Here is a 15,878-nt window from a genome sequence, read left to right as displayed (position 1 = left end):
GGGTGTTTGCACGTGGGGTGCCCTGTATCTTGGGAAGCAGAACATGGACTTGACTTCCTCCATTGCTGTGTTAAAAGTAAAAAGTCACTGACAGGCAGTAGTAACCTCATACTCCATTGTTTCTTTTTTCTTTCCTTTTATGGATGAATGCTGTTTATTAATCCTGCCGATTGTAAAAGAAGGAAGAAGATGATTAGATTTTCACTCATCAAGAAACTGCTATAAATTCACCTCCCTTCAATCATCAGCTTAATTGGTTTCATAAAATGGCTCCATCACAAATATACCAAAACAGTTCTGTTTGAGTCATCCTTTTGAAATCAACCAAAGGGGAACTCTAGTGTAGCTGGGAATCTGTTTCATTAGAGACAATATACGCAATCCACATTATGTTTTTCACCATAAAGAAGCATTTCATGTTTTAAAACATTTTCCTTTTTCTTTTTTTTTTTTCCTCAGCAGTCTTTATGCCTACTCATTTCCCCTTCAAAATAGAAGTGTTCAGAAGATTATGTAAACATCTACCTAAGATTGGTTTTGTTTTTTGCTTAGTGTTTGTTTTGCTTTGTATTTTTTCAGGGCAGGAATTTTGTATTTGTGTTTAGTAGGTAGTAAGCAAAAGTCTGTGTGCAGTGTAGATAATAAAAGAAAAAATGTGTAATGTTGAGAGGGCAACCTGAACAAAAAAGATTGATTTCCCAGTTTTCCTTCTTTAAGTGAAACTGACAATTATATATTATAGAAAGTGATTCCTTTGGGAAGAGTTGATGTTAAAACAATTGTACTTCACTGGCTTTTTTTTTTTTTTTTTTTTTAATTTTTTTTTTTTTTAACATTTATTTATTTTTGAGACAGAGACAGAGCATGAACGGGGGAGGGTCAGAGAGAGGGAGACACAGAATCTGAAACAGGCTCCAGGCTCTGAGCTGTCAGCACAGAGCCCAACGCGGGGCTCGAACCCACGGACCGTGAGATCATGACCTGAGCCGAAGTCGGCCGCTTAACCGACTGAGCCACCCAGGCGCCCCAACTTCACTGGCTTTTAAACAACAAATGATTAGAATGTTTTATTAGTCAAAGTAATGAGACTATTTCTAAGAAATGTATATTTTATTGCTCATTTTTTTTAATGTTTTCTCAGCCTATACAGAAAATAACACTGGGGCCCCTGGGTGGCTCAGTTGGTTAAGCATCTGACTCTTGGTTTTGCCCTAGGTCATGATCTCATGGTTCATGAGTTCAAGCCCCATGTCAGGCTCTGTGCTGCCAACGCAGGGCCTGCTTGGGGTTCTCTCCCTCCCTCCCTCCCTCTTTCTGGCCCTCCCCTGCTTGTGCTTTCTCTCTCAAAGAAAGAAAGAAAGGAAGGAAGGAAGAGAAAGGGAGGGAGGAAGGAAGAAAAGAAAGAAGAGGAGTTGAAAAAAGAGGGAAGAAAGAAAGGAAGGAAGGGAGGAAGAAAAGAAAGAAGAGATGAAAAAAGAGGGAAGGAAGAAAGGGAGGAAGGAAGAAAAGAAAGAAGAGGAGGGGGAAAAAAGAAAAGGAGGGAAGGAAGAAAGAATACTATTCTAGAATAGGTTTCTTTAAAAAAATTTGTTGAACTTGGGAAGGCCCCTGCTGATGAGAACATGCTCGCTTTTTAAGGATCAAGCGGAGGTTTAAAATAATAGGTATTATAGAAAACAGTTTTACTATTTTAGCAAGATTTTTTTTCTGTCATTTTTTTCCAGTCTCAGAATTAAGGGCATTATTTAGTATTATTTTTGTTAGATCATCACATTAGGATAGAACTGAATATATGTGGTCAGACCAACTAACTTAATTGAATATCAACAGGTGGAGCCAGTAATTGAGTCATTAGAATTTATACATTTACTCATTTCATGTTCTCAAGTGATTGAATTTAGGAATTAATTTTGAAGAATTCCATATCTTATTTAGATTTTAAATACAGAGAATATACAAAGAGAAGGAGTGCAATATCACTGTCTAGCAACTGGGTTTTGTTAAAGATTCTGAACTATTGTGAAAATCATGACTCTTCAGAACCTAATATAAAGATTCTAACAACTTCTTTCCAACAGTCACCTATCAACATGTTTTAGAATTGTAATAGAAGGTTCCTGGAGAAGTAGCTATCATGGCATATGTTATTCATAGTTTAAGAATGCCAGTTTATATAGCATTGACCATTTAAATTTAAGAAAACTGTTTTATCTTGGGTCATTTAAGTGTATGAACAATACTACTAAAGTGTTTTATTATAGGTTTCAGATTATTAGATACAGAAATAGAAGCCAAGTTTGAGTGTGTTCCTGTGATTGAAACTTTGATATCACTGATAAAATATCCCCAAATCAAGCCTTCTAATGTATCTAAGCAGACTAAGAATAAGTATAATTGGAAATCTATTGTTTTTCTTGGCTAATTAGGCCAAGGGCTCCAGGAAGTATAAAATGGTGAATGTATGCTAGCCCTACTCTAGTTATTTGTCAAAACTAAAAATTGTTCCTTTTGCTGTAGAGGCAATGGGCCAAATCTATGTAGTCCTATATGTACATTACTTGTAAATTCTTATGTTAGAAGATGGTCTCATATTTTTTTACAGCTCCAAAATGCTCTTCATTCTCCTTTAGTCCCATCATTTTTAGAGATGAGGAAACATTGCTTTGTTCAAAGAGAGCTAGAACTAGAACATAGGCTAATACTTGCTAACCACGCTACGTGCTAGTGTCAGCCAAATATGGGCATCCATTTCTATCACTTCCAGATTTCAGATCACAGTACTAATACTATTTAATACCATTTAAATTGCTTACCTCTTTAAAGTTTATTTTAAAAGGAACATTTTACTACTATAAATGGAAAATTATCACTTCCTAAAAATACAAAGTAACTCTAAAAAGGAGTCCAAATCAAGACAAAGCTATGCTATTAAAATTTAATTTAAACTTTAAATTTAATTCTTATTATTACATTTTTAATTCTTGCTGTTCTTGGTCAGAAATGTGTCAAAGCGGTGTTTTCCTGTTTGATGGCAGTACCTTAATTGTCTAATAAGAAAGGCACAGTTAAAGCTTCTAATTAAGCTTTGCTTAGCTTTTTGTTATAATAGGATGCTTCTTTATGGGGGAAATAAGAAGGTATGAATTCTTGTTCATATTAAAGTATGATTTAACATAGATCAGAAGGTCTTGTTAGATGGAACCAAAATTGTTCTTTAGTTAATTTGAATTAATTCGTTTTAAAACTCTTAAATTTTTACACTGAAGATTTTAGTTAGCTTTATATTGTTTCTTTTTCCAAATGAGGGATATGATCAGAATAGTTTATTTTACTGAAATAAAACATTTCTCTGGGGAGAAATTCATCTGGGGAGATGCAAGGAGTTTATAGTGTATCTGAATGGAGGAGATGTATGTTTTATTTAAATAGTTCTTAAGCATGGGGGTACCTGGTTGGGTCAGTTTGTTGCACGTCCAGTTGGGTCAGTTTGTTGCACGTCCACCTCGGCTCAGGCCATGATCTCACGGTTCATGGGTTCAAGCCCTGGGTCAGGTTCTGCACTAACTGCTCAAAGCCTGGAGCCTGCTTCAGATTCTATGTCTCCCTCTCTCTCTGCCCCTCCCCTCTTTGTCTCTCAAAAATAAATAAACATTTTAAAAAAGTAATAAATAGTTCTTAAGCATGTTTTATTTCTTTAAAATAATTTAGTGTTTTTTAAATTTACTAATAAAAATTAGTGTGTTTATCTGAATTGTTGGTCTAGATGTGTATTTCAGTTACAAGAGATAAAAGAGGGTGAAAATGGCTAAGCCTTTTCCTTTTGCTTGTTCTCATTCATTGGGCTACAAATAGTCTGTGTTGTCTTCTCTCTGAAAGTGCTGCTATAGAAGCTGTATTTCACTGTACTGTAGAAAGGCATTTTTTTTTTTTAATGAGTTTCCTATGAAAACTGTTGGTGGATGTAAAAAACCAGGAGACTTTCATGGGTTAGCTAGTAAGAGTTTTGTTGTAAAACCTTTGTAACAGGTCTAACAAGAAGACCATAAAGAGAATAGATGTAGGAATACCTGATCCCATTAAACTGCTGATAAAGTAGACAGGCTAGTATTATGAGGATTGTTTATAGTAGCAGTTTTTGTGGCTTATCAGAAGTGTTAGTGTTGTTTTCCCTATGTGTGTCAAATTTATATTTTTTAATAAGGCTTTTTTTCTCTTCTCTTTTCTTTTCTTTTCTTTTTTTTTTTTTTTAAAGAGTGAGAGCACTGGGTGGGAGGTGAGGGGAGAGAATCTTAAGGAGGTTCCATGCTTAGCACAGAGCCTGATGTAGGGTCTCAATCCCATGACCCTGAGCTGAAATCAGGAGTCAGATGATCAACTGATTGACTCACCCAGATGCCCCTTAAATTAAGCTTTTTAATTTGAGGTCATTGTAGATTCCTATGCAGCCAGAAGAAATAATACAGAGATTTTGTATACCCTTTACACAATTTTCCCCAATGGTAATACTTGCAAAACTACACTGGTAAAGATACAGAACATGTCCATTCACCACAGGGGTCCTTCCTATTGTCCTTTTGTAGCCACACCTACTTCCCTTTTACTCCCACCCCCTCCTTAACTCCTAGCAAGAATTTATCTGTTAACCATTTCTATAGTTCTGTCATGTCAAGAATGTTACATGAATAAAATCATTTGTGTAACCCATTGAGGTTGGCTTTTTTTACTCAGTATCATTCTCTAGAGATTCATCCATGTTATTTCATATACCAGTAGTTTGTTCCTTTTTATTGCTGGATACTATTTCACGGCATAGATGTATGACAGTTTAATCATTCACTCAGTAAAGAATATCTGGATTGTTCCCAGGTTTTGGCTATTATGAATAAGGTTGCTATAAAGATTCATGTACAGGTTTTGTAACATAAGTCTTCATTTCTCTAGGATAAATGTCCAGGTGTGCCATATATAATTGTCTTAAATATTTCCTTTACATACATTTAGAACCACATCAGATGGTGTTAATTTTTGCTATAACTTTCAGACATAATGTAGAAATTCAAGGAAAGGAAAGCGTATTGTATTTACCCGTACTTTTACTTACCATGTTGTTTCTTCTTTTCTGATGTTCTAAGGTTCTTCTCTTTTATCATTTCTCTTAGAGAATTTACTCTAGCCATTCTATTAGAGTAGATCTGTTGGTGACAAATTTTCCCTCACCTGAGACTGTCTTGATTTCTCCTCCATTTTTGCTGGGTATAAGATTCTGAGTTGACAGTTGTTTTAGCACCTGAAAAAAATAAGCTACTTTCTTATGGCTTCCACAGTTTCTGGTAAGAAATCCATTCTCATTCTAATTGCTCTTCCCCCCTCCCCTTCGCCCCCTAAGTAAGATGTAATTTCTCTTTCTTTCTGATTGCTTTCAAGATTTCTTTCTTTCTTTTTCTTTCTTTCTTTCTTTCTTTCTTTCTTTCTTTCTTTCTTTTCTTCTTCTCCTTTCTTCTTTCTTCTTTCTTCTTTCTTATTCTTCGCCTATTTTCTCTCTTGTTAAGATTAGGTAATTTCTATCTTCTGGTTCACTGATTCTTTATTATGTCCCTTCTATTCTGCTGGTGAGCCCATCCTAAAAAGTGAGCTTTTAAATCTTTTTTTTTTTTTTTTTTGGGTCAAGACTTTCTATTTTTTGTTTGTTTGTCCCATGTATGTTTGTGATTGCTTACTAAAACATTTTTATAATAGTTGGTTTAAAATCTTTGTCAGGTAATTCTGACATCTCTGTCATCTCAGCTTTGATATTTATTGATTATTCTTTTTGCATTGTCTTAAAAATCTTTCTAGTTCTTACTATGATGAATGGTTTTCTATTGAAACCTAGACGTTTTGTCATTATGTTCTGAGACTCTGGATGTTATTTAAATCTGCTTCCACTGTCTTTTTCTGACACTGCTTTGGCAGGGGAATAGGGACTGCTTCCTTATTACTGCCAGGTAGACCTAGAACTCCAGGTCCCATACTCAGCCTTCATTGACACCCAAGGGAAGGAGATCCTTGTTACTGTCAGATGAGGGTGGAAGTCCAGGCTCCCCATATGGTCTCCACTGACATAGCTAGAGTAGGGGTGAAGACATGTTACCAACCAGGAGGGTGGAAGTCCTGACTCCCTACTTGGCTGCCCTTACAAATACCTTGGTTGTCAGGAGCAAGGGACTCTTCATTATGGCCTTCTGAGGTGGAAGTCAAGGCTCCCCATTTGGCTCTTGCTTGTGTGGGCAGTGGTAGGGCCAGTGATTTCTGTGGTGGTTGGCTGCAGTAGACTAGCTATTGTCAAAACCTGTCTTGCTAAGGCTGCCCCTTTCTCCTTCCTTTAACTAGAGTGAACAAGCTTTGGAGGTGGCTTTTTTTTGTCTCTGCCAATTGACATTTCCAGATTGCTGGATTCTCTTCAGCTCTAAATCTGGGATATATTAAGCAAAAAGAAAACCCAGAGAACTCAGCACTTTGTCGTTCCTTGTGCCCCAAGGTCCCTAGCTGGTCACCTTCTCTACTTTTCAGAGTCTTCCTATATTTTATATATAATATCCAGAGTTTTTAGTTGTAGTTAGTGCAAATAATAGGGAAAAATACTCCTACTCTATCTTCCTAGAAGTGGAAATTTCCAAATTTACATTTTTAAACTATTTAAACAGTTGGACCAAATATATAACCACTCTTTGGAAAAATGTCACACACCTTCTATATAATGTGATATATTTTGCATAATATTGTACTCACAAGGACTGCTAGAAAATAACATCTTTATTTTAATTTTTTTTAATGTTTACTTATTTTTGAAAGAGAGGCAGAGTGTGAGCAGAGGAGGGACAGAGAGAGAGACAGACAGAATCTGAAGCAGGCTTCAAGCTCTGAGCTGTCAGCATAGAGTCCCATAAGGGACTCGAACCCATGAACTGTGAGATCATGATCTGAGCCAAAGTTGGATGCTTACCCAGCTGAGCCACCCAGGTGCCCCAACATCTTTATTTTAACTGAAATTCATTGTTCATATTATTAATGAAAGCTTTTCCCTCTAGGAGATAATGCTAAAGGTGTCCAAGGCTCCTGACCAGTGAACAAAGATTTGAGAAAGACAGCCAAGCTCATGTTTTCTCCTGATCAAGAAAATCATCCATCCAAAGCACCAGTAAAATATGGTGAACTCATTGTCTTAGGGTAAGTTTTCCCCATCTGATGACACATAAAACTGAATAATAGGTAGTAATTTTGGCATCTAAATCAAACCTTTTTAGAATGTATTTCCTACCTATTTCCAAAAACAATTTAGAGCTACAAGGTAATATTATCTCAAAATAATGTTGATAATATTAAATCAAGAAACTCTTTCAATTCTCATTTTTATGCCATCTCTTATAAGTGCTCTAATATGCATAAATTTTGCCTCACCCTCACCCCCAGAAAGCACAAATCCTCTTAAGATAAAATAGTGTATTTATCTAAAGTCATATAGTCATTACATTTGTCTTCCCTATCCCATCTTTTAGAAAAGTTTGCCTCAGCTGTCTTTACCAAAATCCCTTCCCCCCTTGAGGTCATTTCACATAGGTTCACATTTATTTGTTACTTTATACCTCTGAGGAAGTTGTTGCTTTGTGCTTATGGCCCTGTGCTGCTTATGATAGGGTTGTATAGACATAATGATACGATGACTTTGAAGGCCAGGATCTCACTACTTATTTGCTTCCTAAGTATTCTCATCCATTTACATAAACACAATCTAAAGATTGAGGAACAAATGATTCCATTATTTCAATTTATTTAGTCTAAACTTGCATTAATCAAAACAGAGACACAATATTAGTCTACTAGCTAGAAATCTCAGAAACTAGAAATTGCAAAATTTACTTTCCCTTTCTCTTCTGTCTACAAAATAGCTCTCTGTACATTACAACATGCTTTAGAATCAGGTTGGTACAAGTTCTTGTTTAAGTGAGAATGTGTCCATTGTTTCAGATGAGAGAGTAAAAGAAACTAGACAGATCATATGGAGCTAATGACCTTGACTGGAAGTCAGGAATGCTACATTCCAGTGCCTATTCCAACATTGCTAGTTATATATGACCTTGGGCAAGTTACTTAACCATTCTAGGCGTTAGGTTGCTCTTTGGTAAAATGACAGACAAGATCATCTAAGACCCTTTGAGACCTAAAAATAAAAACAACTTAAAAGATTAGAAAATTATGTAGTAACTACAATGTTACAATTTCAAATCACATAGATCTTAATGTATTAATAACAAACAGCTTTTAAGTACCAAAAAATATTCCAAATTAAATTCTTCTGCCAGGAAATTTGAGTCCTTTGAAGACTAGAATTGATTTTTTTTTTTTTTTTTAATGTGCATAAACACAAGCAGTAGAGGGGCAGAGTGAGAGGGAGAGAGAAAATCCCAGGCAGCGATTCAACTTCCAGGAGTTGGATACTCAACTGACTGAGCCACCCAGGCATCCCTGAAGACTAGAATTTAAAATTGAGTATATGGTTTAAACTGCCTTTCTTAGCCCAGCAGTTTCTCATTTAACCCTCAGTTAGTGGTTGTCTCTGCATTGGCACTCTTGGTATCTTAAAATACAAATAATACTTTTCAGCCCCCTAGGAGAAATAAAGCTGGATATGGTTGTCAGTTTGGTGTTGTCACTACTTAGAAAAGAGCTTTGAGCTATGGTAACACAATGAGGGAGGGGAGTATATTCCCAGAAGAGAAACAAGTCATGCAACTTGGCAGACAGAAGGGTCAGGTACCCACAGTGGATCTGGTGGCAACACACATCCTGGAATGAGTAGTATATTAACTAAGGGGCACTGCTCTGAACTCTGATTAGCAAGGGCTTTCTCCAATAGAAATCAGTGTGTTTAGTTTTGTATAAAGAGTTAGTATAATTTCTGTATGTGGCAGTGTAAGTTTCTTCCTCTTCCTTCTCAGCCACTAATGTAGGCCATTTTACAATTATATTCTCCTTCAACCTCAAAACTGTCCTTAGTCCCTGCCTCATTTTCCCTCAGATTGACCAACTATATATGAGAGACTAGCAAACCAAAGATTTTGTCAGAGGGCATGGGACAGTGAATGAGGAGATTATTATTAAGGCACTGTTCGTGCCATAATGAAGCAATAAAGAATGAAAAAAGCATGACAAACACCTGGATTCAAATCCTAGTTTTTCCATTATCATTTGTGTGACCTTCAGAAAATGGCTTAATTTCTCTAAGCCTCTAAGGAATCTTATTCCTCTGAGGAATAACTTAATTCCTAACCTGTAAAGGTTGAGTGATGCCAATCTCAAGAGTTTCTATGAGGATAGATGAAATGAGATGTTATGTGGTAAAGAACACAATAGTGCCTAATACATAGTAAACACCCAGTGTTTTGGTGTGAACTTCTTTCCTATTCAGTCCTCACTTACTTGCTTATTTTCAAGACATATATATGTTATCATGGAGAAATGATTACGAGATCTGAACAACAAAAGTGTATTTAATCGCTACTTATCAGGCATCTCCTTTGGACAGGTTTTGCCAATGTGTATGTGAATGTGTATGTGTGCATTCAAGTCACTGAGACTTATCAAACAAATCTAAAAACTCTCAAAAGTTAAGCTATTTAAATGACAATTAAAGGAGATTCTGTTTTAGACAATTCATACTGGACTTTTTTAAAGGTTGTATTAGCACATGCAAACATTTACCTTTAAAAGACACAGAATGAGTCCTAAGGAATCAGATATGCCATTAATCAGCTCTTGATTATCTTGAATAAAAGAGGGAAGAAAAATACATATAACTTAAGACTATTTATAATCCAAAAAATACTTCTTTGTAACTTGGAATGTAAGCAAAATCTCATTTTGTTTCATACTCGTAGACAGCTGGTCTGGGGATCAGCAGTGACTAAATGGAATTTGAGATACTTACAATGTGCTAATAAATGATTAATTGGGGATTGATTCTTATTGTAAGGCAAAAGTAAAGCATTTAATTTAAAATTGTGTGGTTCTTAAAAGAGATCACCTAGACTTTTTCCCTCCACCAGGTATAATGGATCTCTCCCAAACGGCGATAGAGGAAGAAGGAAAAGTAGGTTTGCTTTGTTTAAAAGACCTAAGGCAAATGGGGTGAAGCCCAGCACTGTGCATATTGCTTGTACTCCTCAGGCTGCAAAGGTAAAAAACAAACAAACACAGATTAAAATAAATCTGTTAACTTGGAGAAATTGAAAGACATGTACATGTTGTTTATATTCTCTAGCATTCATTTCACATTCTGTACCAGAAGTTTCCTTTTGTTTGGATGGGAGAAGACTCTTTGGAGACATAATATATGAAGGGCCGCTGTATGGAAGGGCATCAGACTTTTTTTTTTAAGTGACACACCAGGATCAGTGGGTGGAAATTAGAAGGAAACATTCCCTTTTCTTATTTTAAAAAAAAAAAAAAAAAAAAAAAGGTAGGTTTGGGCCAGGGCTTCCACTATTACCAAAGGAGGTCTTGCCTGGGCTGGACAAGGAATGTAGTATATAAGCATATTCAGGTTCTAGAAGCATAGTTTGGATGAGGTGATTTTTCTAAAGTAAGGGTCTTTATCAGAGATTCTGTGTATTCTCATATGTTTTGTTTGCTCATTTTATGACCCTCATAGCTTTTTTTTCCTTTTTTTTTTTTTTCTTTTTTATTTTTAGCACTAGCAGGACAAAGGGGCAGAGGTCAGGGGCGGGAGAGAGAGAGAGAGAGAGAGAGAGAGAGAGAGAGAGAGAGAGAGAGAGAGAGAGAGAATCTTAAGCAAGCTCCATGTTCAGAGCGGAGCCTGATGCGGGGCTTGATCCCATGACCCTGGTGACCATGGTGACCATGATTTCGTGACCTCAGCCGAAATCAAGAGTCTCCTGAGACACCCAGGTGCCTCTGACCATCATAGCTTTTAATATAGTGCCTTGAACAAAGTAGACCTCAGTAATTATTAAAATGAATCAAAGCTGTAAAAGCAAATACCCAGCTGTATCTACAGTTTAACTTCTCAGTCTCCTCACATATTTAATGCTCTTAGCTCCTTTTTCTTTCCTTATCCAAATCTCCAGAACTGGGCCCTCATTTCAGAACACTTGGGCTTTTCCTGGAGTGATAGACAATTAGGGGGAATTTCAAATCTTTACATTTCTATGAATTCCTCTACTTCCAACTTTGTAACATAAACTGTATTTGATATCGTGTTGAATGAATAAAAATTACAAAGTGTCTCTGAGCTTCTGGAAATACCTGTGTTTTTAGCTAAGCAGCCCCAGGATGTGCATCAATATTATACCATCTGAGGCATATCTTTGTCAGCTAAATAAATGAGAGAGAAATTGACATGTGATGACTTGTTTTAGGTCATAACTCCAGTCCTGAAGTTAATTGGATTTGTTTGTGTCCAGTGTAGTGTCTAGAACAGTCCTCTTGCCTTGACAAGGCCTTCTCTATTACTGTTTGAGACCCAGTAAATGTAGAAAAGGGACAATTTCTTTTAAGTGTCTCTTTTTGCAGAGAAGGGATGTGCTAAGCAGGTAGTGAAAGTGAACGGCTAATTGATCCAACCTGAGGAACTTTATTCCAGAATTGCCTCTGCAGGAGTGCTATTGCATTTTGGGTATGCCATTTCTATGCAGGATTGTCCCGTATATTGCAGGACATTTAATATTCTTGTCCCAACCACTAATGCCATTTAAGCCTTCAAATCATTGTGACAGCCAAAATATGTACCTACATATTTCCAAGTGCCCCTTACACAGCTAATACTACCTGTGGTTGAGAACCACTATCATAGGGAAAATATTTCTGATCCCACTTTTAAAATACCCTATTCTGGCAGTCATCTAGGATATGATTAAACCCTGCTTTTCAGTCCAGTGAGAACTTAACTTGACATAGTTCTTATTCTTAATCTAAGAGTAGGTTTAATAGCTAAAAAAAAGCCAGGGATTACAGTCTCAATGTACATAAAACCCTGTGTTTTCAAATCTCTTTAGCCATTAAGAATTAACTTCTAAGGTTCTGGGCAGTTATTTGAAAAATCATTGGTTTGTGCTGAATTAAAGTAATTCTAGGTTTTAAAGCCTGTAAAACGATTATATAATGTTTATTTTTAAAATGTTAACAACGTGCATGGGAATGGATCTACAGTGCATTTAATGAGGTTGGATACCTCTGTGAAGAGAGGAGAGTAAGAAGAACATGTAAGCAGCATTGATATTACCTATTGAATTTAATTTCTTTTAAGAAATCAGAAGTAAAAGTGGCATTATTATGCTTTGATAGAGCTGGGTAGTTGGTACCCAGGTGTTTTGTTTATTCTCTTTAAATATTGGAAAATTTCACAATCTTAATTAATTTTAAAGCTATTGTTTTAGGGCTTTATCTATTACAGATTACCTACAAATTGAAACCAAGTAAAGATTTATAATACCAAAGTTCTAGTTAAGAAACATTTTTAAATTTAGCTTCTTTGCTGTGTATAATCATTCTTTTCTGTTTTCCTTTTATGCAGTCTGTTTCCACTTCCTTTGTGTAGGTTTTCCCCCTTTCTGATATTATCTTCAACTCATATACATAGAAAATGCCTGAAAACAAAACCAAAAAGTTCTTTTTAGCAATGTTTCTAGTTTGGGATAAGTCAGAAATACAGTCGTAAGCATTATGTCCATTTCCTTTGGTAATGTTTAATCATTCTATGAATTTTTCCATATTTGGCCCAGCGTATGGCAAATATTTGTCATCTGTAGAGCCACAGAATGGTTAAAACCAGTTAACTCTGCTTGTGGTAACTTAATATAACTCTTTGAGTTACTTTAAAAATAATTTTCTTCATTATCTTGAAAAATACTCTATTTTCTCCTTATTAGAACAGTATTCAGTACTGTTTTCAGTTTCTACATGGGACTTGATTTTGATTATTTTATCATTTAAAATATTTGTAAGGGAGATCCATGTTTTATAGTGTTTTTATACAATGAAATTATGTTCTTACTCTATAACATCTTCAGATTATTTTTACACCCCACTCAACCCAAGAAGCTACTGTCACAGCTGAGGTTATGGAAGAGTTATTAATTTCTCCCTTAAATTTTAGGAGAAAATATGTCAAGTATGTAATACATTACTTTTCTTTTTTAAATTTGATTTGATTACCCTACCAGCTAATTTTTGCTATTAATCTTTTCTTTCTTAGGCAATAAGCAACAAGGACCAGCACAGCATATCGTATACCTTATCTCGGGCCCAGACAGTAGTGGTTGAATATACTCATGACAGCAACACTGATATGTTTCAGGTATTATGACATCTGAATTTTTTTTTTTCCTTAAAACAAAAAAGTTAAAAACCTATTGTCAGTGACTTTTCCTGTGTTCAGATTAATGATTAGTATATTTTAACCACATATTTCATTAAAATATATTTTGATTTCTAAATCTCATATATAGAAGTCAGCATAGCATGGTTAAGAAATGAGCTCTGAAGTCAGAATTCCTAGTAAACATTACTTAGCCACTCTATGCCTCAGTTTCCTACTATGAAGTGCAGATAATAGAGCTTCCCTCATAATGACATTTAGGAGGCTTAAATGTGTTAGTACATGTGAAGTGCTCAAAGCTCTGCCAGGTGGCTGGTAAACACTTAGCTATTAATAATAGTAGTTATAATAATAGTTCAGTTAGCTATTATCCCAAAAAAGGAACCAAGAAATATTCTGCACATATTTATGACCTTTTTTGCCACTATTTCCCACCTTCCTCTCGAGGCAACAAAATGTATGGGCAGTCTGTAAACTGTCCATATCATGTATGTGTCAGGCTTGTTTTCCAGCACATATTTGCTCCAAGCTACTACTGATGCAGTAAAAGGTTTTTTTCTCTCATTTTTGTACCAATCCAGTGCTGATTGGTACATTGGTAAACTTGATATATGATAGAACGGTCAAACCGAAAGATGAAAACTAAAATCATGGTCTTCTCCTTTATTTGGTTTTGTAAAGCCCTGGGTTTTTTGGAAACAAATAGGACATTACTAGTACCTGATAATGTTGCTCTTATAATTACTGTCCCAGTGACTTTGCAGTTTTTCTTTATTTACAAGATTGAATGTGGAAAGGCCTGGGATGTCTTTAATTATAACCAGTAACAAAATATTTCTCTGAAGTCACTCACTGCCCTTCTAATAGAATACTGAATTTTCTAGAATAGTGTCTCTGTAGTTAATATTAGAATATGGTTGTATGTTTATGTCTTTCTTGCTTTTCCCAAAAAAATTTAAAATAAATAACACCCTTAATGAAGATGAAGGTTGGGATCTTAATGAGAACCTAACACAAGCTTTAGGATGATTTCCACATTTTTTTTCACTGATAGCCAGTTAAAATGAATGTGCCTAATTAACTTTTTTAAGAATCAAGATGCTATCTAGATGTTTGACCCCAGAATTTTAGTTTTAGATAATACCTTAAATTTATTTGTTTATCCCTTATTTTTTGTCAATAAAGTTACTGAAATCTTGTGAATTCAATGTTACAAAGTTAGGTGGGGGCAAAATTGGGATTAAACCGGGCATTCTGAATTATGGAACAGTGTCTTTACCATCTTATGAAGGTCCTTAAATAAGTTGTGCCATTTTTGGTTTTCTCCTTTTCAAAAAGGAATGGAGAGTTTTTCCCAATATAATAGACATGATGCTCCTTCTACAAGCATTATGTGTATGGAAAATCCAAACATTTCTATATCAAAAAAATGGAGATACATCAGAAACCACCCTGATAAATTAGCCAGTCTTTGAGAAACTGGTTGTATACACATTCTAGGATTGCTTCCAAACTGAACAAGATAATTTATTATTCAATTCATTAGCTATACAAACTCCAGCTCTGCATTGGTGGACACTGTGAAGTTAAATAAAGGAGACATTACAAGTTGATTGTATTCATAGCCTACACTGGTAGTCTAAATGTGAAGCTTCTGATTGGATTGAAGAAGGGTGAGGGAAAGACTTCAATAGTAGTGCCTTTTTATCCGGGCCTTTTTTTTTTCATTGTTTATTTTCAAGAGAGAGACAGAGAGACAGCACGAGCAAGGGAGGGGCAGAGGGAGAGAGGGAGACACAGAATCCGAAGCAGGCTTCAGGCTCTGAACTGTCAGCACAGAGCTCGATGTGGGGCTTGAACCCACAAACCGTGAGATCATGACCTAGGCTGAAGTTGGACACTTAACCAACTGAGCCACCCAGGTGCCCCTCTCCTTTTTTTTTTTAGTCAAGTTGAGCAGGATTTTGCCAGTCCAGCCAGTAGAAAGGCATTCTGACAAAAGAGATGGCAAAGTACACAGTGTGGTAGATTGACAAGTAAGCTGCTTGTAGCTAGAATATACTTTTCGTGTGAATAGCAATGATAGGAAATTAAACTGGATTGGTGGGAAGCAAATTGTGAGGTCAGTTTCTAATTATTATAGAAATAAGAAACTAAGAAGTTTGGATAGCCTGTAAGAGACCATTGGGGTTTTTAATGAGAGTGGGAGATAACATGATAGGGATATATGTTTTTAAAGCTCATAGTAGCAGTTCAAAAGAGAAAGAATTACAAAATTTATCTTAACACACAAAAATTATATTTTGGAATCTGATCATGATCACAGAGGTTTCTTCTCTTTATAAATTCATGAGATTTCTTCCTTCTTACCTGTCTTTACCAATATTGCTTTGTTGTCTTAAATATCCTCCAAGTCCCAGATCAAATATCAACTCTTCTGGAATAATCTCTCCTCCCAAATAAGTGCCATTTCTGAATTTCTTGATTCTAAATATCAATCCTCAAT

At 35.7% G+C, this 15,878-nt stretch overlaps 1 protein-coding gene across 7 annotated transcripts in view; it reads left to right on the top strand.

The window, feature by feature from the left end:
* Positions 1 to 15,878, top strand: part of PELI1 (pellino E3 ubiquitin protein ligase 1) — a 68,772-nt gene that overhangs the window by 36,051 nt on the left and 16,843 nt on the right. For all 7 annotated transcript variants that reach the window (XR_006200711.1, XR_006200709.1, XR_006200710.1 and 4 more), the window contains exons 2-4: positions 7,068 to 7,206; positions 10,083 to 10,212; positions 13,250 to 13,351. Coding sequence is in view for 3 of the 7 variants with exons in the window: in XM_042932447.1 (XP_042788381.1) it covers positions 7,136 to 7,206; positions 10,083 to 10,212; positions 13,250 to 13,351 (303 nt within the window). In the remaining 4 variants the exon portion in view is untranslated. The remainder of the gene's footprint in view (positions 1 to 7,067; positions 7,207 to 10,082; positions 10,213 to 13,249; positions 13,352 to 15,878) is intronic.

The sequence above is a fragment of the Panthera leo genome, chromosome A3 (genome assembly GCF_018350215.1).
Source record: "Panthera leo isolate Ple1 chromosome A3, P.leo_Ple1_pat1.1, whole genome shotgun sequence".
Classification (NCBI taxonomy): domain Eukaryota; kingdom Metazoa; phylum Chordata; class Mammalia; order Carnivora; family Felidae; genus Panthera; species Panthera leo.
Note: the sequence above shows the minus strand (reverse complement) of the source record. Positions and strands in the feature narration are given on the sequence as shown.